The sequence below is a fragment of the Oryzias latipes genome, chromosome 18 (genome assembly GCF_053564925.1).
Source record: "Oryzias latipes strain Hd-rR chromosome 18, Olatipes_Hd-rR_3.1".
In the NCBI taxonomy this organism is placed as follows: Eukaryota; Metazoa; Chordata; class Actinopteri; order Beloniformes; family Adrianichthyidae; genus Oryzias; species Oryzias latipes.
The window spans coordinates 12,238,182-12,263,034 of NC_136254.1; the positions used below are offsets into that span (position 1 = coordinate 12,238,182).

A 24,853-nucleotide genomic window follows, 5' to 3' on the forward strand; every position below is an offset into this window, starting at 1 on the left:
CACTAGACAGTGTGTTGAACCTTTTTTTTTCAATGATTTGTGATCTTCACTGGTGTCCATGGATTACATGAAATCCTCTCCACCTTTATCCACCTTTGTCATGGTAGGGGGAACACGTCAATGTAAGGGTGGGGTCATCTAAGATAGCACAAGGGTTAAAGCAGACTTTAGGAGATCTGGATGTTCTCCCAAATGTCTGGACAGCTACAGCTAAGGTGATCAGCGTGACTAGGAGGAAGACATTCTGTGTCATTTGGAATGAGGAAAGGAAAATAGAGACTTGGTGGTGGAATGAAGAAGTTCAGGAGTAAACAAACTCTCAACAGAGGGTAAAGTACATTCATCTTCTGAAGTCTGGTTGTGGTTTAAAGGCTTGTTAAACTAACATTTTAGTTTCCTAAAGTTCAGACCACTTTTGTTTTTCCACATCCAAATAATCCAAACGGAACGTTGTTAGAACATTGTACCACACTGTATGGTCACATGTCTTTGCTAAATTCAAAGTGTTTCCACCCACCCCCCCTCAGTTTTATTTGCACCTTAGACATGTAGGATCCTTGGTAGGGGGGGTGCTTGGACATCACTGCCAGCAAGCAGCAGATGTCCTCTCAGTGCCCCACTCGCCTATTTTAACTTAACCCTTTTGTACAAAAGAAAAAAATATACACTCCAACACACACGCATACACTCACAAACACAAATACATTGTACAAGGAAGGTGGGACCTCTGATCTTCTGTCCCCTACCCCATCCCTGGCAGGGGTCACCAGGCCCTCGGCGTGTTCCCTGGGTGCTGGTGGCCCTCTCTCCATGCAGGGAGAGGGATCCCTGAGTTCTCTGGCAAGACCGAGAAGTGGGGATCACATCACACCTGAGCCTGGGGGAGTCCGTGTCCCGGTGGTGTGGGTTCTGGTCCTTGCAGTGGCCTTCTGCAAAATTCCAGTTGTGGGTGAGCCTGGTTGGGCCATGCTTATAACACTCCTTGTGGACCCCCACCGCTGTTGGGCGTCTTCCTCCTGGGCCGGGGGGACTGGCCCCTGCCTCGCTCCCTCCTGGACCAACCGTGGGCTGGGTGAGTGGCTGCCTGGAGCAAGGGGTGGGTATCCCTTGGGGGGCCCGTGCCTATTTTCGGGGTGGGGGGATGCTTAGAACTCCAGGGTGGTTTGGGGCTAATCATCTGGGGCTGTTCTCTGTGGGCATGGCTCTGCGTGGGCCCCCCCCCTTGGCGCGGCGGGGTAACATTTGAGTGTGTTTTGACAGGCCCCTTCTAGATTTGTATCACACCTGAACCTAATCATGTTGATAATAAACATCCAGCAACTTGTTGCTTTATGCTGCCTCATGGTTTTACCCCTCCCTCTAACATCCCCCTCTTCCAATTTTGTGACAACCAAATTTAGAATAATCAAAACAGTAATTTTGAAGCAGGGTTTAAATGTTTGATGTAAAGTCGGACTTCTTCATTTGGGGCAGAAATGGTACTTATTTGTTACTGGCTCCTGGTGGTCAATGAAGGAACTGCACAGCTGAAAAGGAGTCTCATTTTAGCGTGGAACATATATTTTTGTATAAAAGTGAGGAGAAAACCAAATTAAACATGGGGGAAGAAAAGAGGAGAACCAAATAAGAAGATTATTAATCAACTTGACTAACCTTTTAACATCACAAAAAAGGAAAAACATTTTTATTTCAAAAGAAAAACAGGAAGCAGAGGCTTCTTCATGACCTTTATTCATATTTAGCTTAGTTTCTTTAAGAGGTTCATTGTGTTACACAGAGAAAATGCCACACAAGTAAATTTGATTCTTCACTTTTTCTCTTATCATTGTTAATTATATTATTCTTCCTTACAACTGCTAATGCTATAAAAGTTACACAGGAACTATCACACGGTTAACTAAGTTGTGAGCACGTGGGGACGGGAAGCTAACACTTCAAATACTTTAAGAATAAAAAGAAGTTATGAAACCAAAACGAAAATGTCGTCAAAGCAAAACTTGACAGACAACAGAAGACAAAATGAACCATTTTCAATCACACCAGCCTGCTTCACCCCTCAGACTAAAGGCTCGCCTTAGTTTCCCGCCTTCTTCCACCCCGTTCCTCTTATCTTCGTTGGATCGTTTTGTGCACCACGCTTTGACTCTTCTGTAGTCTCACTGAAAACCTCCACTGCCTCTCTGTTCCTCACAATCCAAACATCACTCACTCTCCTCACAAAGGTTTGGGACGTTCGCTCTGCGAAGAGTTAAAGACAAAAGCTCAGTCGCTAAAATTTGGCTTTTTCTAATTCATAAAAGCTGCTAAAAAATCTGCTCCAATGGCACCAAAATGGCTCCACATCCAGGTTTCTCTTGTTGGTTTAACGGTAACCGGGCAGTGTTAGGCTTTGTAAAGAAATTGTCCTCCTTCTGGAGGTGGGCTTCACTGAGACAGAGATGCAGAAGGTGCATGTTTAGGGGAACAGACACCCGACTCTTGTTTTGGCAGCACGCTGATGCACAGCCAACTTTGCGGATGTTTGTGCGACAGCTGCACGTGGGTGAGATGGCAGTGACAGCGCTGTTTCATGGTCAGTGGCGAGTCCAGGGGGACTCCTGTTAAAAATGACTCTGGCTCCCCCTTGTGGCCATGGCCCTCCTCTCTTTGGGCTGCTCCAGGACCAGCAGCTCATGCATTCTCTCTGAGTTTATGGAAACAGGGCAATGCCAACACTTCTCTTCTGATACCATCGCTTAGTCTCTATCAGAACTGTAGTCTTTGCACTTAATTATTCAAGAAAACTGAAAAGAATAAGATTCTGATGATTTGCTTGAGATGATTTAGTTAATCTGAAAGATCATTTATGGAAATGGATTCTGACAATTTCCTCCTACTCATCCAAGTGAAGCAATATCAACGTTTGCAGCAAATCTTTATTTTGGAGATTTCCTCTGAATTCACATTTTGGTTTAAAACTACAGATTCCTCTGTTTGCAGTTCATTTACTAAACCTGAGGTTTAATAGCTTATTAGAGCGTCTGTGGACTGTTTTTGTTTAAGAGGCTCTCCTGCAGGAAACGTCCTGGCTTTCTTCATGCTGATGGGATTTCTAGATGTTTGAGATGTTGCTGCTCTTAAGCTCTACGTTAGTTCACCACCTGACGTGTTGTGGGGACAGATCTCAAAAGTCCCTTCAAGCACATGGTCTTCACACTGGACAAGCAGGGAGGGGCTTCTCATTATTATTTTTCTACTGTTTACTGGCTTGGTGTGAAATGTCCAAACGGTGCAAACCTGACGAATTGGGCAGGAAACGGAAACGCTGCATTACTAACATCCATTGCAAAATGGCGGACATGGATTAACATCAAGTACGGAGCGAGGCCTTGTTTTATCTTTATTTGAAAAACAAACGCAGACGTTGTCAGACTTCCTCTCCACCGTGGTCAGACTATTTTCAAACAGTTGGCGCCTTTCGTGAATTAATAGGGACGCCATCCACAAGTCTATACCAGATCCGAGTCTCAGATTGGTCAAAGTTTGACCTAGTTTAACTTTCAATGTATGTTCATTGTCCTTATATTTTTTTATGGAGACCCCAAAAACGGTTGTAGAAACTTGAGTGAACACACGAGTTTTGAACGCAGAAGCCTGAAACATGCGTCTACGCGTGTTTACAGATACTATTAATTGAAAGTGGCTGCATGAACGTGCACTACCGAGGGCCGTGGAGTTCATCTTAACTGAGGTCGCAGCTCATGTTTGGCTCTGATGCCTGATTGGTTGCTGGGATCATGCGGTTCCAAGGCTGGTGATGACCTTTTTACACCTGTAACCTATTTTGGGTTTGCACAGCGTTGTCTCCATGTTTCGGGAAGTGTTGAGGGGCAGGTGTGGGGCCGACCGCCGCATCCCAGCCTGAGCGATGGCCCCTCCCAGCAGGGCTGGAAGCACTATTTTCTGCACGCCTGCTGTCTGCAGAGGCATGATGGGAAACTGAGGCACACTTCTGACCTTCAACACACACTCACAGAAAATCCAGGGGGGAAAACAGGCTTCCCGCCCGCCTCCTCAACAACACTCACTGAAGATGGAGGGGGGGGGGCAATGGAAGACACGAACAACCTAGCAACATTAAGGAGGAGTCTTCAGGATCATGGCTGCCGCACACGGGTCTGTTTTCTGCCCCCGTTCAGACGGGTGAAGGGTGGAAAGAAAACCGACAGAAAAAAGGAAAAGTCACGTCGATGCAAATATTCTAACTATTATTTTCTCGATGTCATAATAAAGTTGATATATAATAAAGAGAACATTTTTCCTTTAGGTTATAGTGATCATCATCTCCACTCTCGCCAGCATCAACAGCTACTCTGTTTTCAGAAACCTAACTATCCTGGTTAATGGGGGGGGGGGTCACACTCTCTGTGCCAGTTAAAGGGCTGTACTGACTGATAGAAGGAGGAAGAGGAGGAGGAGGAAGACGTTTTTTTTTTTCTTTTCTCCTGATGCTTCAAAGGGGCTCTGTTACCAGAGAGCCTGAAGCTGCAGAGAGAGACTCCCCAGCTCTGAAAGGACTCCTCCTCCCCCTCCCTCTGCCTCCCTGGCGGATCTTCTCTTGCGGGGAATGATGGGAGTTTGTCTTGTTCCTGCATTTCTGTCACGGCTCCGCCCTTCTCTCTCTCCCGCCTCATGGTTGCTTTCTTCAACAGGACACCTCCATGGTTTGGGAGGGGCTGGGCGGCATCTGGCCCCCCTGCGAGCCCTGGGACAGGGTGCGCGAGCGGGAGCGCGACCCGTCCATGGAGTAGGAGGAGGACAGGGAGGTGGTGCGGGAGCGGGACAGGCGGGTCATGCAGGAGGAGGCCACTGCGGGGGGGGGGCAGAAGCAAACTGTTAGATTCAGAAAAGATTGAACAGCTACAATCCAGCTTCATCATAACCTCATCATCACACGTTTGTTTTTACCCCACAGATCTTTACAGTCAAACCGACTTTAACCTCATGACTTAGTTTCATCCGTAAACTGTAAATTCATTATCAGATTACAGCATCGCAGGTGAGGAGAAAACTACAATTCAAGCAGGTCTGATACATATTTTCATGTCATGTTTCCTTTAGTAACCTAAAGTTCTTTTCCTTCTTACGTTGTGTCTGACATAAGTGCATGTCCGCCACTAACAGTTGGAAGAGGCTTGGTGTGAAATGTCCAAACGGTGCAAACCTGACGAATTGGGCAGGAAACGGAAACGCTGCATTACTAACATCCATTGCAAAATGGCGGGCATGGATTAACATCAAGTACGGAGCGAGGCCTTGTTTTATCTTTATTTGAAAAATAAACGCAGACGTTGTCAGATTTCCTCTCCACCGTGGTCACACTATTTTCGAACGGTTGGCGCCGCTTTTCGTGAATTAATAGGGACGCCATCCACACGTCGCTACCAGATCCAAGTCTCAGATTGGTCAAAGTTTGACCTATTTTAACTTGAATCCAACAGACATTATTTTTTTTAATGTTTATGGAGAGATTTTGCCACAACCCACTTTGTAAAAAGATCTGTGGCTGTTAGAATGAAGCAGCTGCTCCACAGAGCGAACCGTGACTCTGATCAGAGCAGCTGGAGTCTCGTAGCTTCGTGTTTGCTGGCAGGGAGGCTGCTTTGTTACAGTGTGCGGTCCATAGAAGGGTTCGGACCGCAGTCCGTTTGGCTGCAAATGCACTTAATAATAATCATAACAATAATAAAAGCACGTTTAGAAGATAATCTCGCTCTTTGTCGGAGCTCTGCTTGTTTACAACAGACTTCATAATTTCTTCTTCTATGGTAGTATCATAATTTGTTCAGACCAATCACTATCTGTCATGTCATCGGACCAACGGACAGCAAATCACATAGTGTGACGTCAGCACTAGCCGAAGAAACCTGAACGGTTTTAGCACGCCAAATGGTTATGGTACCTACACCAGCTTGGCAGAATTGTTCCAAAGCGACACAGAGGATGAATAAATTCAACAGATTTATTGGTTTGAAGTGGTATAAAGAGTTTAATGGACTTCTTAGCGTGTTCTTTCTGCTATAGTTTTCTGAATAATTGTTCACATGTTCATATTCTAGACTATACTAGACTAGGCAAAGAAGCATCAGTGTGTTACGGTAGTGAAGCGTGTTTAAATTCAGTCTATCATTGTTATCTATTCCATTATCATCATTTCAAGATGAAAGTCCGTTCTTGGTCCTGTATTTTTGTTAAATACATTTCTTCCAAAAGTACAACTTATGTGTTTTTCTTCCTTCTTTTTAATGCATTTTTTAGCTGCTGCAACAAAAAGGGAAATAACGATACTTTAATAATAAATATAAATTTGACTTTTTTTTTCTTTTAGCAATAATAAAAACTCCTTGATAATCTTCTTATGAAGAATCCAAAGAAATCCTTTATGAAGCACTATAGAAAAGCACTTACTGTAGCCCATGCCTTGAATGAAATACTTGAACGCTTCGGTCAGTTTAGCCGGCTGTGGATGAAAAACAAAACTATAAGGATTTTTTTCATCAACGTTTTTGTCTGACAGAACTCCTCCATCACATTATGTTAACACACAAAGGCATAAGGTGAGGGGGGGCACACCAGATAAAACTGCTAAATATCAACTCTTTTTAAAAGTAAATTTAAAAAATGATTACATTAGTACACAGTATTTATATGTTATAAAAAAAATTCTATATAATTTCTGTTCAACAATTAATCCTAATCAGAAAATTGGACATTTGTTTATTTCAATAAATTATTGTGTATTAAAGGTTCCTATTAGGAAGTCTTAACAACTTGTGTAGTATTTCTAAATTCTGAATAACTGAACCACACAGCATGAATGACTAAATGTGTAAATCGCGTGTGTTGTTTTAAACACTTAAATATATGACAGAAATATACTAAAAGAGAAATAGTAGATGCTATGCTGAAACATGAATGGTTTTGTTCTTTTTTATTCATTCCTCACTGATTTTTCTACTTTAATGTTAAGCTCTTCTTTCACATTTTATAGTGAAATAATAGTGAAAATAAATGAACACAAAAAAAACTGAGGAAACAACAATAGAAACGTCTGAGTGGAAAAATGTACCTGAGTGAGCTGCGGGAGTCCACCAGCATCAGCCATCTGTGAAGGAACGGACAGGTGAAACACAGACACAACCACACACAAACAGCACAAAGAACTGACAATGAAAAAGCAACAAACAGATCACGAACACACAAAAGTACAACAAGGACACAGACAACAAACGGGCACAAAAGACATCCAACAGAAAACACAAAAACAGGCACAAATGACACAGAAACAACATGCAGACACAAAAAGACGACAATCAGGCACAAAATGAAAAGGCAGGAACAAACAAGGAAAAGATAAGCAACAATTATGAACAGCCAACAATAAGAAATTAAACAAACAGAGAAGTGGCAAACACAGAACCTATTAAATGGTGTTTACTGATATAGCATTTCTACTTTGCACTGATGCCCAAAGCACTTTACTGTCACAGTCCCATTCACCTGTTCACACTCCCACTTCTGCCATACATGCTGCTACGCTGTTACCACCAGCAGCAGTGCGGGGCTCAGTATCTGCCCAAGGACACTTCAACACATGGGCAGAATAGGCACAAACAAACAAGGATGAACAAAAAAAAGACAACATACACGCACAAGAATGCAGACATAAACATACAAGACCAGAAATGAACAAACAACAATAAACAGGAAGACATGGTTACAGGTACAGAGAGGGGGAGGCGCACCTTCAGGAAGGATGTTGTTGTTGGATCCAGCTTGCTGTTGCACTCCACCTGTTGGTCACAGACGGAAAAGACAGTCAACCCCTAAACCTCAAATCCTAATCCCAAAGTCATGTTTTTGACCAAAACTTACAGCAGCCTCCTCATAAGGAGCTTGATCACCCACCACCAGCATGACGGGACACCTGAAATTGAACTGTCATTAGACACAACAGAGTTTTCTATAACTATTTCCATTTTTAGCTATTGAAAGCCGCAGTTACTTGAAGGTGTAGTTACGGTCGAGGCTCAGGTCTCTGCGGCTGCAGGAAGAAAACCCGACGTTAGTTCAGCTTCTTCAGTGAAAATATGAATGTTTCTGATGAGTGTGGGACCCCCCACCCGTTGTAGGATTTCCAGAAGAGCTCTATGTTGACCAGGTTAGAAGCTTTGTTAATGCGCTCCCGGTGGAACTGCACCACATCTGTGTTTGAAGACAGCTCCTCCTGCAACAGCCGTTAACACTTTTATTCAAACTTTTCCAGTCACAACCTTACGTTAGTTCTGCTGAGATGTCTCAGGATGCAAGTGATGACTTTGCATCCTGCAAAAATAAATGAAGGAAAGCAGTCGCACCTGACTGAAGAGGTGACACAGAATCTGCTCTGTGAGGGAGGAGGTGACTGAGCTGAGCTGCACCAAGGACAGGTCAGAAAACATCATCAAGAAAAAGAAAAACATGTCGAAAACACCAAAGATGAGCAGACAAACCTTCTGAGCGGCCCAGTCCAGCCAACCCCGAGCGTCAGTGTCGATGTTGACCAGGACCAGCCCCTCCACCGCGTCCGGGTTAGCCAGCTGCAGAAACAACAAACCACTTTGCCTCATATTTAAAAAGAGGACAAACTCATTTCTACAACACGGCAATCTGTCCTCACTTTTTTGTTTGAATTTCTCCATCTAAAGACATTTGTTTTGTTTTTCCTATAAAAAAATACCTACAGAATTTAAACAAATCTACATTTAGATGCAGAAACAGGTCAAAGGTCTGAAGATTCTGGAATGAGCAAAAAGACTGACGCAAAGGGAGATTTTTGATCTGAGCATCGCATAATCCTATGAAGAAATAAGTTCATTTTTGCAACTGAGTATGAAGCAGATGAGACTCTGAGATCTTGGTTCTCAGCAGGATCACTGATGAAGGACAAGCGGTTAGGATATCAGGGTCAGGCGGCAGAAAGGAGCTTCCTTCAGGAGTTTAAGATACGTTCACGACGCCCTCTGCAACAAACGTTCAAGCAGCGACTTCCAATTAAAAATCTCTGTAAACATGCATGAATGCGAGTTTCAAGCTTCCACTTTTAAAACTCTTGCGTTCACGCGTCAATGCTTGCATGTTTGTATGAGCGTTTTCGGGCTGCAAGGACAAAACGTGTTGCCATTGAATCGGCGTTAAACCAGTTTAACGTTGTCCTCAGATTTGGTAATGACATTTGGATGGTGTCCCTTTTAATTCACTTAAGTGCCAACCGCTTAAAGATTGTGGTTTGTTCTCAGCCGGAATTCTATGACACCAAGTCTTTCATATGTTAGAATAGAGCTGTGAAAGAAAAGATTTGACATTTCACACCAAACCTTTTCCAACTGCAGATGGTGGACATGTACTACTAGTAAACAGTAGATAAAGAAAACGAAGAAGAAGCCCCTCCCTGCTTGTCCAGTGTGAGCATCATTGGCTAAATACGCATTCAAGGATGCATTAGAGATAAGACGGGAAGCTTGGACATCCAGGAAGATCTCAAAGTACATCTGGGACCATATATAGAGGAGAGCTGAGAAGTTTTGGACTTCTGGAGACAATGTCACCTGGAGTCCTCCCAGGTCAGACTTTACAAGCATTTGTTACCAGGAGGAAGCCCCAGCGCAGACCCAGGACACTCTGGAGAGATTTGATCCCCAATGATCTGACAAACCCTCAGTGTCCTCCTGGAAGAGGTAGACAGGAAGGCTTGGATCTCCTCGTGGAGACCGCTGCACCACAAACCAAACCCCAGAGAAGTGAAGGATAATAGATAGATGGAAGGACAATTTCATCTGTTTTAGTTTCATCACTCAAGTCTGACCTGACTGCCTGCGTTCAACTCCCACCCATTTGATTAAAAATTTTAAATAGGACCCGATTTCTATGAAAACAAGGGTCAACATGAGTTCAAGGAACAAATGATCTCACTGTGAACTTGGAGAGGACGTACGCTCCAGCCCCCACTCCCACTCCGATTACTGTACGGAAGCTGGAAAACACAGATTAACACAATCACACACAGAACTGTGAGGGTGAAGGTTCTCCACTCATGTGCTGACAGAGAAATTATAGATGTTTTTAACATCAATAACATTTATTCAAAAATGAGCTCTAGTTCAGAGTATAAAACAGGCAACAACAATAATAATGGCATTTACTGCAGACAAGGGCACATATTTATATGGATAACCGATGATTCAAAAGTAAGTATGTCTGTAAAATATAAATCTGTAAAAACAAAAGCTGTGACAATTATTTTTTAGCAACAGTTTAAACAGTAAAAACCTGGTTTGAGGATCAAGGATGTGTAGGAGGGCTTTAAAAGCTCATTTCAACACCACTCATCTCTGTAACTTTAAGTCTGACCAGCTGCTGTTTTGCAGAGTGTTTGTGGTCAGCAGGACCAGAGATCCTCATGACAGCTACAAAAACTCAAAGCATCAACTGACAGAGTTTTTTTCAAAGATTTCAAACAAACATTACTTATAATTAAAGACCCACGCTAAAGAAATTGTGTTTTTAGTCTTTTCAGCATATTCTTGTGCCATTTTTCTGATGATGGAGGACATACAGTATATAGTATATACTGTATATACAGCATTTAAATAAAATTAAGCTCAAATTGCGTTTCTGATTATTTATTTATCCAAATTGTTAAACAGGAGCAGACATATAAAATGATCTTTAAAAAAGCTTTTAGTTGTTGCGTAGAAGTTACAGTCAGGGGCCACGAGCTCCCTGCTCTGCTCCATTCCACTCTGATGCATCCACTTGTAGACAAATAGATTCATGTACGTCTTTGTTTTCCTCGTCCAAGCTGGTTTTTGGCTCAAAACTGTACAGCTGGATAGCTTAAATATTGCTCACCATTTTTGTTGCACTGGTAATGTTAGGTTGGGGGTGTGAGGGGCTGCAAGCTCGCAGGAGAGAGATGGATGATGGGAACTGGGGGCAGGCTTCGCCCAAAACTCAGAGGCAAATGTCTATTGAACCACTGCAGAAACTATGTCTTTAGAAAACGACACCGTTTTTTGACTTTGGATAAAAAATTAAATCATTATACTTAAAAGACCACTGGAAACACTTTTACAACAGATCAAAAGATGACCAGATTGGGACTCTAAACATTTTAAACCGGTTAAACCGCTACACACAATTTTAAAGCTGCCTTACAACGCACAGTGTGAAGATAGAAACAGGATGTATATAGAAATGTGTCATCAGCATACAGACGAATATTGACATTTCCTGATCACAGGGTTTATATAAACCAAGCATTAAACCCTGAGGATCACCTTTGTTGGGATTCTACACACACAATGACTTCCTTTTTCAAACTTGGTAACCTACTTGAAAAACTGCAGCACAGCTGGGATCATCTCTGCTATGGTCTCCATGGAGGGATATTGGTACCTGCAGCAACAAAACCACACCTGAGGTCAAGACGAGGTGAAATGTAACATCTGTGGACGCATCTGTTGACCTGAAGTTCCTTATTCACGTTAAACTGACTATATTAACAGCAATACCTCCTAATTAGGAACCTTATATTCTAGAGGAATAACCCGCAAAATTTAGTGGCCTCTTGGCAGAGAGGACAGAAAAAAAGGAATAATTACACTCACTTAAACTTCTGATATCAGCGCATTAGAGTGTGGTGAAGAGGAAGATGTAGAAATGAGGAGTATTTTTAGAGATTACTTTACGGCTCGCACAGAAAATATTTCTCTTTCTGGGAGATACACAAAGGTTACGTCCGAACATAAGATTCTTTACACAACATACCCCGGGGGGTAAGCAGGCGCCCCCTCCTCCTGCCCCGGAGCATTGATGTGAATCAGGGTGAAGTTCTTGACAATCTCTTGCATCTCCTCGAATTTGAAGAGAGGATCGAAGCAGCTCTTACCTGTCAGGGAGGAGGAGAAAATAAGACCAACAAACTTCTGACAGATATCAGGGAACCGGAGGGTGACAGGGGGGCACTCACTGTCCAGACCCACATCGTGGAAGGTGAGGATGGCGGGCCTGCGGCTGGTCCGTGAGCCATGGAGGGTCACATGCAGGACACCATGGGGGGTCTCGACGGTGTGTTCCTACAGAAACACGAAGCTTTTACTCAAACCATTTCTCTGTTTCATCTTTAGAATCGCAGCAGGACATTATTTTAGACAAGTTAGAGATCTGTCCAAACTCTTTACAGCAAACTATGAGGAAAACAAACATTATCTTAAATATTTTGATCAATTTATATCTCGGGGAAAAATGTTTTAATCCTGTTCTTCACATTTGGCAAAACTGTACATTTCCGTAATAAAAACCACTTTTAGATGAAAAACCAGATTTTATTGTGTGGACAATTGTATTGATATATTTATTTATGTTATTATTAAGCCACGTTCACACCATCCTGAGAAACACATGTTCAAACAGCCACTTTCATTGAAAACCCGGCATCTGCATTTAAAACTCTCACATTCACACGTTGCTACACAAGTTTCACAATTGTTTCCATGTACAAAACTCACGGCCATTGAGCAACTTGGATTTGGTAGCCACATATGGATGGTGTCCTTTTTAGCTCACGGAGGAGACAACCGTTTGAAAATTGATCATGCAGGACAAATAAATACCTGGCCAGAATTATAACACAGTAATTCTTTCATATATCGGAATAGAGCTGTGAATAAAAAGTCTAGAGTTAGGTTCAAGAGATTTGCACCACTTGGACATGTCACACCCCGCCTCGTCCAACTGTAGGTGGCAGACATGCGCTAGACAACAGTAGCAAAAAATATGCTGAAACCCCTCCCTGCTCATTTAGTGGGAACACCATGGATTAAATGCACATTATAGGACCTGTGTTTAGCGCGTTCTTGAAAAAATTCTATGTACTTCTCAAAGGTGACTCCCCCAAAGGGTAAATCGCCCCTCCCCTGTTTTTGCATAACCTAAATTTCTTTTGTGTTTCTGTTTATGACTGTGAAACCAGAGTCAGCAGCATGACTGTGTTGGGACATTACTTATTTAAATTTCCTTCTGGATGACAGTGTGGATTGTTCTTTCCCAACTACTAGAACAAAAAGATGTTTAAAGAAATTGTGTCAAATGCCAGTTTGTTTGTTTTTAACTCCCATGTTTATAGCAAGCAGCAGTGGATGCAGATTATTAATAGATTTTTCCTTGATTGTGCATCTATGAAGGCTTTGTGAACAATGTATATAAAGTTGGGTTTTCCACCAAGTCCATTCTTAAATTATACTTGAACTGGCCAGGAGTCTGCCGGATCTTTTGTGTGTCTTTTTTAATTATGTCATGTCTATTTATGATGCTGTGTGAACCAGTGTGTCATGAATGATGTGAAGCCGTGTGACCATACAGTGTGGTAGAATGTTCTAATAATGTTCCGTTTGTATTTTTTGATGTGGAACAACAACAGATGACTCAACCTTGTGGATCTGTCATTAATTCTTGTTAACCTGTTTGCTCACATATTTAATTTACACTTTATTTTCTTGCAAGTAATACAATGAATCTGGAAAACTTTTCCTGCACTGTTCAGTACCAGGTATTTATCTCTGAGTCACACTAGTTGAAGGTTTAGCTAAAGATTATACTATGAATGGAATCAACGTTAAAATGAATCGTTACACCCCTACTAAAGGTGTTACACAAAAGGGAAAAAAGCTTCCAATGAAGCCACGTGTCTATGCGGTTCTCTTTACAGACTCAGGTCTTTCAGGACCATCTCCCTGCTTTCCCATCATTCTCCCCCCTTGTTTTGTTTTTTTAAAGCCTCACCTGTCCTTGGTCCAGGAGGATCCTAGCAGCCAGCTCCACAGCATCCTGTCAGAAAGGTCACAGAGATTTTGTTAGAGAAACACAAACTGAAGTGGGTGAGAGATTAATCAAACTTTTGGGTTTCAATTCACACATTAGACTTGATCTTTTTTATTAAATCTCTGTGCTCTGTGGAAACTTGTAAAATTCTAATGTATAATCTACATTATTCTCCAGAATCTTGCTTTTATTGGTCCTAAATTGAGTCACTGGCTCCTAATTAACACCGAGGCGGGATGGGCACAGCAGAAAGCCTCTTCATGCTGGGTACTTCATGTTCATCTGCAGCAAAAAATCCATAAAACCAAACAATGAGTTGCTGGCATGATAGGCTCTCAGGAAATTAAAGCCGCTTGGTTTTCTGAGAGGAAGTGGGAGGTTGAGGAGACAGAGGAGAGTCTTGGAGGTTTGGATGCAAGATGTGTTTGACCTAATTACATCTATTTCTCTTTAACTGTCTCAAAAAAATCACTATTATTGATTTCCTTTTTCAAATTCCTCAAATAATGATCCTAAAAGCTCACAGATCGATGAGTCTCAGCTCTCTTTCACAATAAAAGAGGGAAGAAAAATAGATGAAAACAAACACGACTGCAAAAAACTGAGGCATCGTCTGATCAGAGACACCAGTCTCACACCGGAAGGATAATGAGGATATCATATGACATTTAGCAAGTGTCTGAAGTCCTTTCTATTAAAATGAGTTTACTGGGAATTAAATAAAATACTAGTACGGACTACTCAGACTTTTAGGGAAGATGCAGGAATATTCCTTTTGGCAGAATGTTTCCTCTGAAAAGCCTAGTCCTAACGAAAACTGAAGGATGAAAATATGCCATAAACCAAACTGTCCATCGCAGTAAACAGATATGTGTAAACTCTGTGAACCTCATTTTCACCGAGGGCCACATCAGCATAGTGGTTGTCCTCAAAGGGCCAGATGTAACTAAATGTAATGAAAAATAAACGTAACTTCTCCTTAATTTTAAATAACTCATTATTTATTTACTTTAACTTTTAAAGTGACAATTACAGTTGCATAGAAAACATATGTTTGCTTGTTACTCTAGCATAAATCCTTTTAAATTTGATTCTGTCAGGTTAGGTTATATTGACAGTGTTTAAGTCCTAATGTACAGTTACCCAATCCAATATTTTAAGTCCAATTCCCCCTAGATTTGAATAAATACACACCAATTTTTATTTTTTATTTTAAAAAATTACAAACGTTTATGCTCTTGCGGGCCAAATAAAATGAAATGGCGGGCCACATTTGGCCCGTGGGCCTTGACTTTGACACATGTGATCTCTAGTCTGAAGAGCCTTTGAGCGAGGGGAACACTAAGAAGACCAGAGAACACAAATTCTGCTGCTTCCATTTGGACCAGAACACTTATGGAAACCTTGTTTTTTAGGGAATGCTGCATTGTTCTTTGTCCCCACAGGGTGTCAGCAGAGAGGCAGAGGCTGCTCCTCTACATCTGCAGGCTAGCATCAGCGCAGCAGAGCGAGGATCAGCTCTCATTCCCTGAAGGCTTTGACGTCAACCCAGCAGAAATGAGCCAACGCTGCAGCTATGCAAGAAACCCTTTCAGCTCCCACATGAGTGCCTGTAACCCGTGTTGTCACATGTATAATGTGCTCAGACTCAGAAGAGCAAAACCTCACATTCATGTGTGTGGCACACACAAATAAACCGCCGCTTCTTTTTCTGTCTCTGCAGATGTTTTGCATTTCCGATCATGTGAAAAATCTTCATCTGCTCTTTAAACCTGCATGGAGGCTGGGTTTTAGTATGCAGCAGGAGTGTGTGTGTGTGCACGAGCACAGGTGTCAACATTCACATGCACCAGAGTCCACATTTGAGTGAAAGTGTTGGTGTATATTTGTGTGCACGTGTGTCCACATTCACATGCATGTGCACGAGTGTCCACATTTATGCAAAGAGTTTGTGGAAGCCTGGAACCTTGTTTTTTCGTGTACGCTGAATTATGCATGTGTGCACAGTGGTGTGCATGTGTGTGCACATTCACATGCATGATCCGCGTGTGCACTCCAGCATCTCTGACCTTAGCTGCGTCGGCCTGACCCGTGAGTAAAGGCTTTTCCTCCGTAATGGCAATCTCCTGCATCTCCGTTGTCATGGTGACGCTTCCTGAAGATAAAAGAAAGAATCAATATGTTGCATTTCGACTCTACAATAACCCTCTGTAAAGTGGGCGTGGTTGTTCCCGGCGCACGCTGTGATCTGTACAGGCGTTGCTGCACACACACACACACACACACACTGTGATTAAACATTGCACATGGCTGCTTTCCTCTGGGATTTGGTCTGAGCTGTGAGGCTTGTGAAAGTTAATTAGTCGATAGTGCTAGCAGAGATGGAAAGAAAAAGAAAAGTTAAAGAAGCAAATGAGATAGAATCATCAACAAACTGTTAAAAGCTGCATAAAAAGGAAGACATGCGTGAAAGCACCAAAGGTCCTGGCGTCTCCGTTTGTCTCCTAACTGCCTTTTTCTGGTTCATATGAATCCTTCAGCGATTCATCAGGCTGCCATCGTAAAACTGTTCCGCCCTTTAATGCTGACATCATCAGAGTATAGCGTCTCCATTGTCTGCCGATGAGAACAAACCTTTAGCTGCCTGCAGAAACATGAGTAGATAATGAAAATGTTGTGAAACGGGAGTCTGTGGACTATTGATTCAGGAAGCATGCTTCTATTTTAATCATCAGTTGGGCTAGGTGTTTTTCTGCACTGCATTATTGATGTATGTCCATTGACTTTGAACCTGCTGTTTGTCCTACAGAGTTTAAATAAGCATTTCATTGTCTGAGATGTGAGGCTGCTGATCCATGAACAAAAAAAAGGACAAAAGAAAGGTTTGTCTGAATGTTGGCTGATTTTGATGAATCTGTAATAATTACACATTCATCTGTGGAGTTTGATACACACTAGTAGAGACTTACGAACAAAAATAAAGGCCATGGTGTAAGCATGTTTGTTTTAAAACCAAACGTAAATCGAAGAGTTTAATATAAACGGAGTCTGAATCTAAAACGAGGAAAGTCAGCGAGTCAGAGTTACGCTCCTGGGTCATTGGCCTGGATATCCTGGGACATAGCCGGGTCAGGGCTTGGCTTGATTCGGAATCCTGACGCTTAACTGGGTCAGGGCTTGGGCCTGGCCCGGGGTCATGGTATGTAGCAAGGTCAAAAACAGGCCGGGACAAAAACATAAGATATGAGCAGAACGGAGGAGACTGAGCAGCTCCAAACCAGCAGGGGAGCAGAGGTGAGGCTCAAACAGAGCTTAGACCAGGTGACGATGATGAGGCGGACTCCAAAAACAGAAGCTTGGGACTTGGGTGCATCATAACACCATGACAGACTAATGTTCAGGCCTTAAGCCCATTCACCTGTATACGGGGGGTTGACCTGTACAGCTGCTGCAGGTTTTTTGAACGTACTGACGTGTGTTATAAAGAGAGACAGCTGCATCACAAGGGGAGCACAGGTCACAGGTGTGTCTTGCAGTTTCCTTTAGGTTTGTGCGGCCTAACGAAATTGGAACATACCAGTGTTGTGCATGTGGGAAGTGTATTGTGAAGTATTTTTAAGGGTTAAGTAAGTTACAGGTACTAACGCTGTACGGGGGATCCTATTGTACGATGTCCCTTACTGATTATGCACAAATGGTGAACATAGTGGATGTGCAGGTGATCCGCAAATACCCGCAGGACGCCTGGGGGAAACCTACACGAGCTACACTCTGATTGTCTGATTTCCTCATCTCTAGCAGTCAGGCTGCCAGCAAGAAGCACTCACTTATCATGTAAACAGCACTAACAGGCCCCTAGCGCAGTGTGCAGGGTTTGTGTGTGTGTGTGTGTGTGTGTATGTGTGGGTGTGGGGGGGGGGGGGGCGTACCTGCGTCTCACCTACTTTACACACTCTTACACACTCTTACGTGTTGTTTGAGTGTTTGGTATCACCTGCAGCATGCCCACAGAATAAATGTGCATAACATTTCCTCTACTAAGAGACTCTGGTTCAAACAGACAAAGCAACACATTCAAGACTTTTTCAGCTGGTTTTAGAGATTTTGGAAGCTCTTCCTCCTCTCACAGAGCAGTCACAGGCGCTGCTAGAACAGAGACATTTGGCATGTATCCCAGTTACCATAAAAATGCAAAGCTAACCGTAGCTTTATAATTTAAGCTGAGGACTCCTTCAATTAAAAGTTTCTTCCTTACAGAAATGTGAAGATCAGTTAAAAAAAAGAAAATAAAACTGGATTGTTCGAGCCAAAAGAAAAAGCATCTTCACACCCGCCCCCCACCCCTTCACAGCTTCACAACAGCTATTTAAGAAGCAGTTTTAAAAGAGGAGCCGAGGATGAGTCAGACACCCACAGATGAAGAACGGGGAGGAAAGCAGGTCGACACAAACAGCAGCTGTGTCACTATTTTCATCTGTTCCTGCCTGCCGTTTCTGCTGCACATTTCTAAATGTTACCGAAGCCGTTCACAGTCAGAAACGGTGAGAAACAGTGATGCTCCTGGTGACCACGTGTGAGGACATGGTCCCATCTGCAACAATTTTAGCCGGCTGTTTTCAAAAACACAGGTCTGCCTTTGTTCAGCCTTAAAGAAAAAAAGTTTCAAATAAGTCAACAGGCGTCCACACTGTGCATGTTTGACAGCTTCATGCTCAGAGTGACATTCTGACCCAACATGCAGGTCCTAGTCACATGACCGGAGAGCGCCTGTAGGCCCATGCATCATTCATGCTCCCATAAATCCATGACTGTTTCTATCTGCAGGTTCTGCATCGCATTAGAGAAGGAGGAAGGAGTTAGTGTTTGTGCTTGTGTGTGTTCGCCCATGCGTGTGTGTGTATGTGTGGGTGTGTTCTTCATTGGAAAATGAACAGCTGCCTAGAGGGAATCCAGCGGAAGTGATTACTCACCACACAACCCAACGTGCATGAAAACACTCACTGATGCTCACTATCCATCAGCCATACATCCCTGTCCGTCCATATATCCGTCCATCCATCATCCATCTCTTAACCATCCATCCATACATTTATCTGTTTAGCTTTCTGTCAATCATCCATCCATCTACTAGATATTTATCCATCTATCTATTATCAATCTATCAAACAATCATCCTTCTACACAATCCATCCATCCATATATCAACCTCAATCATCCTTTAATATAATAATAATAATAATAATAATAAACTTTATTTATATAGCACTTTTCGAAATCCAGATTACAAAGTGCTGTACAATTAATATGAGACAAAATCAGTGTTAAAAACAGTTTCCAGTATGGAGAAATAAAACCAGCACACATATGAGATGGTGATAGTGGTTAGAATCAATAAAATAGATAAATCAGTAAAATCAAGAAAACAATGAAATCGATAAAATCAATAAAATCAATAAAATACAATGTTTAGATTTAAGAACCAATAAAATCATTAAAAGCACACCTGAAGAGGTAAGTTTTTAAAAGGGATTTAAATACTGGTAGGGACCCAGCGAGCCTGATCTCTTCAGGGAGACTGTTCCAGAGTGTTGGGGCTCTTACAGCAAAGGCCCTATCTCCCCTGGTCTTCAATCTAGATTGTGGGATTGTTAAAAGGCCTTTTGCCAAAGATCTAAGATTGCGACCAGGTACATAAGGAGTGAGGAGATCGGCTATATATTTAGGGGCCAGACCACAGAGTGCTTTAAAAGCAATCAATAAAATCTTAAAGTCTATTCTAAAACGGACTGGGAGCCAGTGCAAAGACGCTAAAACTGGAGTGATGTGGTCTCTCATTCTGGTTCCAGTTATGAGTCTGGCGGCAGATGTCCCTCATCCATCCATCCACCATCCATCTTTTTACCCATTCAACCTTTTATCCATCCAATGTTTTATCCACCCATTATTTCCCCATCCATTCATCATTTTACCCTTCTATTATCCATCCTTCCACCTTTCCATCATCCATTCATCTACCGATCTATTATTCTTGAGTCACCCATTCATCCTCCTTCATTTAATGTATTACCCATCAATTCATCTAACAACCATCCATTGGTTTTCCATTCATTCATCCATTTATAAATTCTTTCACTTTCAGAGAAGATTCAAAATATTATTGTCTTTCTTTTAGCTGTAAAAAGAAATGTAACCTCCTGAGTTTTCTTTTTCTTTTTTTGAAACTACCCGACTTCATTTACATGTACCAAACGGAGCATTTCAGTCTTTTCTTGATTCCATTTTTCATGATGCAATCAGTGGGGTTTGTTTTGCTACTGCGGCGTGGATGACCCACATATGCGTTTGCTGCAGCCTCACTCTGCATGCATCGATATGAGTTCTGCTTCTGCAGCAGCATCTAAAAAAGAGAGTAAAGTGTATTCTACCTCACACAGGAAAGTGTGTGAGCAGAGTCATGAGACAATGCATTATCAATAAAAAAAAACAGTAGATTGAAATTTTCAGATTAATGTATTGTCATATGCACAGATTTCACTGGCACAACCCAAACAAGGCTGACTGTGGAGCACTGCCAAGTGCTTCGTAAACTCCTGTAAGTAACGTGGGTCTAAAAGAGGACATTTTATAAATCAGGGATGGTTTTATTAACTTTTAAAGGTTAATACGTTTTATCAGTTTTATGTGACAATCCTAAATACACTCAAGTTTCACCTTGACTGTATTTTAGGAATCAAAACTTAATGAAAGTGTCATGTTTTCAGCATCAAGCTACATTCATATCACCCTCGGCAACATGCGTTCAAGCTACCACTAACAATGAAAAGTCGATGTAGACGTGCATATGATGCATTACTCTCCCCTTCAAGCACAGCTATGCTATTTTCTGCTTTCTGGCTCTACGTACGAAACGTGTGGGCATGGAACGCCTGTTGGGAGTTAAACCAGATCAAACTTTGATCAGTCAAGAACTCAGATTTGGTAATGGCCAAATGTTTGAAAATAGATCAACTGATTATGGTTTGAGCCTGGTCGGAATTCTCTGACACCAAATCTTTCAGATATCAGAACAGAGCTGCGAAAGAAAAAGCCTGGAGAAAGATTTACAACATTTTGCACCAAGCCTTTTCCGACTGTAGGTGGCAGACATTCGCTAAATACAGTAGAAAAAGAAAAAGAAGCTTGTCCAAAATGTGCTTTTGAAAAGTTCTTGACAGCGTGTCACATGCTCAGTGTGACATGCGGCGCTGTGGTGACATCAAACTGTTCCAGCTCATGTTGGTGGTCTTGAGCTCAGCCACTGTACCAAACAGCGCAGTGTGATAGTAACACTTTTCTGTGGATCAGCTCTCCATTATTATTTTAATTTATCCAAAATTTGTCTCTGAGTTGTGGTCAGGACTGCTGGCACGGAGCAACCCTGCCCCCCCTTCCCATCACCCACAATTTTAATCTGAAGTTTCTTTATATATGTCCTCCATGAAGAAATCAGAGGAAGTGGTCACATGAGGTTTCAGCACTGGTAGAGGTCTGTCGTAACTCTTATGTTGCGCCCCATCTACTCTTTCCTGAACACATGCTTCCCTGCACATCCTCCTCCTGCTGCAGTGTTTAATCGGCCTAACATCCTCCATCAGTCCGTATCTCTGACTCACTGTGTTTCAGAGCATAATAACTGCTAAACTGCACAGGAGGCGCCGTCTGTCACCACGGACAGGAAGAGATGGGCAGATTTTTGTGTACAGCAGGGAAGGTGGAAGAGAGAACCAGGAAAAAACATGTTGGAAGCTGAGAGGAGAACCCCTCCAGGTTTCAGCTGTCAGACTGCACTTCATCTGCAGAAAAGTTTCCATCTCTCAGATGTCAGCCGGGTCATGTGACACGTGGCTGTACAGATTCATAAACCAGAAGCACGGCGCTCGCCCTCCTGCAGAAATGTTCCTGTTCCGTTTTTGATCTTCCCGTGTCTTTGCTCCTCTGTACCTCACTGACTACATAGTTCTTTCAAATGTATAGCCATGACACAAGAACTCCGCATTTAGGTGGGACTTGTTGTTCTGAGCACAGAGCAGTTGGTCAAAATGATTTAAATGAGTTAAATACAAAAAGAAATCCTGGAATTAATTTATAAGCTAAAATGTTTTCATTTATCAAACTAACCCCTTTTTTTTCTAGAAATTAAATGTTAATTTTCTTTTACTCATTCAACCCAAACGAAATCATTGGGGTTGATTGTGCGTTTTTAAGTTACCATCTTCTTGTATTCTCTTCAGATAGTTCTGGCAGAGCTTGGGTTTCTGTTTTGGGTCAATACCTCCTGACCTCCTGGTTACATACCAGAGGGAACGGTATGTTGTTGGAGAATGCTGTGGTGTCACTGACCCTGGATTCGGTAAAACAGCCTCGTACCATCACACTTCCAGGCTTTGACAAGTGGGGTCACACCGTTGTGGAGTCAGTCTTTCACATTTTTGATGAGTTACTAACCAAATGTTTCACATTTTGATCCATTAGTCCATAACATCTTCCACTAGATTTTGTAGTCCAGTGTTTGCTGGTTCATTAAGCTTGTTCTGTCTTTTTCTGATGTCTTATACATGCTTTCCTCGCCCTGTCAACTCTGCAGCTCCGAGACATCTCTTCACCATGAAGAGTTAATAAATGAGCATAAATAAATTAGCCACAAATTAGTATTTTGTATCAACAAATTTACATTTTATTAGTATTTTATGCACACAGGTTAGCATTAGTTGTAATACCGGTAATTGAAAATACTAAATTGTGACCACAAGATACTAATTTTGCCCAAAAACTAGTTTTTGGAATTAGTTTATTTTTGTTGTCTGTTTTGTTTTACAAATTAGTGGTAGGAAATTGAAGATATCAAAATGCCAATTTGTGTGCAAAAAATAATTTGTGTGCTTGGAATGCTAATTTGTGCCCACTAAATACTAAATTGTGGCCACAGAAAATGCTAATCTGTGTCCACAAAACGTGGCCACAAATTACTAATTTGATGGAACAATTTCTTTTTTTTTAATGTAAAGTCTAGGCCAGGGCTCTATGTTTTACAGTTCAAATTAAGACTGGTTTTCTACGACCACATAGATGGCACGTTTTCAACAAACTGATCCGTTTCAACGACTGATTAAGAGTCTACCAGGAGGAGCTAGAGAAGCTTCAGGTCACCAAGTCATGTGACCTGGAGGTAAAGTACCAAAGGTAAACTGCAGAGACCCCACATAAAATTAAAAAAGTTTGTTTTTGAACCCCTCTCCTGACAAACACTTCCTGTTGAACTAAATCAACACATCTCCTGCAGACGTTTAATTAGGTTCAGGTTTGCATTCATAGATCTCTCATTTTAAAAAATGCAAACATAGATCAGTAATGGTGGTTTTAGAGAAGTACTAGACTTTTCACTCACAGACTGAATCCTTTAATGTTGAAACGAGGATGGGATCATGAAAACTGCTGATTGTACAGAACTTTGATGGATTTATTGATGCAAACAGTGAATTTTGAATTATTCTGAGGTAAACGAAATAGGCTTTAGCCCTCTTTGCTGTAAACTCCTAGGGGCTTTTACTTCCTGCTACTGAAATGCTCACAACCGTGTGTTTGGATGAAGAGCCTCAGGTGCTGCAGCTGCTTTCAGGACCAAATCTGTCCGATCCTCTGAATCATATCCTGTTGGCATTAGCTGCCACACCTGGGTCCCGCAATTTCACTCACGACATACAGCCGAGCACGCTCCAGCACGCCAATCCAGGACAAATCTCTGTTTTTACAACTCCACTCAGACTCACATGGATGCAAACGCAGCGATTGAACTGCATAAATCTTTTTCACAGAGGCCGACATGGAGCAGATGTCTGGATTACGGAGCAGATCATCTCACACCTCATAGGCTGCAGTCTGAGAGCTGCACGCTCATTACCTCCTCAGTAACACCACCATAAACCTGTGATAGAAGCTTCATCTTTACAGTAAAAAATAGCAGATTGGACTCTTTAGCACACTCTTACTCCACTTTCCTCTGACAAAACAGAGCCAGAGCAGGAGAGACAAACATCCAGCGCCACGTGGTCTGATGACCGCCGCCATGAAGATCCAGAAAAGGCTACTAGAGAGGAGACCCAGAGAGGAGCCAGAGTTCCTTATCTTCCTCAACCAGCCACTTTATGTTCATTTCCCCAGAGCCTTTGTCTGCTGTAATTCCTTTTTTCAACCTCAGGTCACCTTTTCCTGACCTTCCTGCACTCTCATCCTGGTTTCTTACAAAGACTCCAGAATTTTACATTTGGATTAGTGTTAAATTCATTCTAATTTCAAACGTTGACTGTATTTATTCCATTTTTGCATGAAAAAAAGGGGCTGTGGCACAAAAGATTCGCAGTTACATTAAACATGCTGGTTTGTGCTTCTTAAAAAATGCTCTAAATCTTAAAGCATTTCTAAAACAAACCGTTCAAAACACACTTCTGAGACCGCTACACCCCACCATGAGCCAGTGACTCCCTCCCCAAATGGTCGTCTCTTTCAGCTGTTAACGACCCAGGTGGAACTGGTTCCGTTTGTTTGGGTTTCAGAACCCTGCTGTAGATGGTTGGAAGAATAAACCTGAGACAACCGTTCTTATTAAGAGAAGGTTTATCCTTCTTGACCAAGATGGCTTCTTTTACTCCTCGCTCAAACCATCCTTTCTCCCTGGCTAGAATTCGGACTTCACTGTCCTCGAACGAGTGGTTTGTGGCCAGAAAGTGGAGGCTTTCACAGATCATTTCAACCCAGTTGACAAGAAAATCAAGTCCACCAGGGAAGACACAAAGGAGAACACCCTAGCCTTTCTAGACTGTGCAGTGATCATTGGAGATGACAGACAGCTCCAGGTTGAAGTGTACAGGAAGCTTACTCACACAGATCAGTACCTGTTATTTGATTCAAACCACCCTTT

General features: G+C 42.2%; 1 protein-coding gene across 3 annotated transcripts in view; it reads right to left on the reverse strand.

The window, feature by feature from the left end:
- Positions 1-1,713: 1,713 nt before the first annotated feature.
- Positions 1,714-24,853, reverse strand: part of ndrg2 (NDRG family member 2) — a 40,181-nt gene continuing 17,041 nt past the window's right edge. For 2 of the 3 annotated variants that reach the window (XM_020711747.3, XM_078936320.1), the window contains exons 2-16: positions 15,969-16,054; positions 13,861-13,905; positions 12,050-12,155; positions 11,848-11,968; positions 11,413-11,475; positions 9,991-10,051; positions 8,532-8,618; positions 8,397-8,453; positions 8,163-8,266; positions 8,045-8,083; positions 7,915-7,966; positions 7,785-7,832; positions 7,109-7,144; positions 6,448-6,499; positions 1,714-4,848 (exon numbers count right to left, since the gene is read on the reverse strand). In XM_020711747.3, the coding sequence (XP_020567406.1) occupies positions 4,685-4,848; positions 6,448-6,499; positions 7,109-7,144; positions 7,785-7,832; positions 7,915-7,966; positions 8,045-8,083; positions 8,163-8,266; positions 8,397-8,453; positions 8,532-8,618; positions 9,991-10,051; positions 11,413-11,475; positions 11,848-11,968; positions 12,050-12,155; positions 13,861-13,905; positions 15,969-16,043 (1,110 nt within the window). In that variant the 5' untranslated portion in view covers positions 16,044-16,054 and the 3' untranslated portion in view covers positions 1,714-4,684. Of the gene's footprint in view, positions 4,849-6,447; positions 6,500-7,108; positions 7,145-7,784; positions 7,833-7,914; positions 7,967-8,044; positions 8,084-8,162; positions 8,267-8,396; positions 8,454-8,531; positions 8,619-9,990; positions 10,052-11,412; positions 11,476-11,847; positions 11,969-12,049; positions 12,156-13,860; positions 13,906-15,968; positions 16,055-16,375; positions 16,398-24,853 lie in introns of those variants that run through there. The other variant, XM_020711748.3, reaches the window with a different exon arrangement.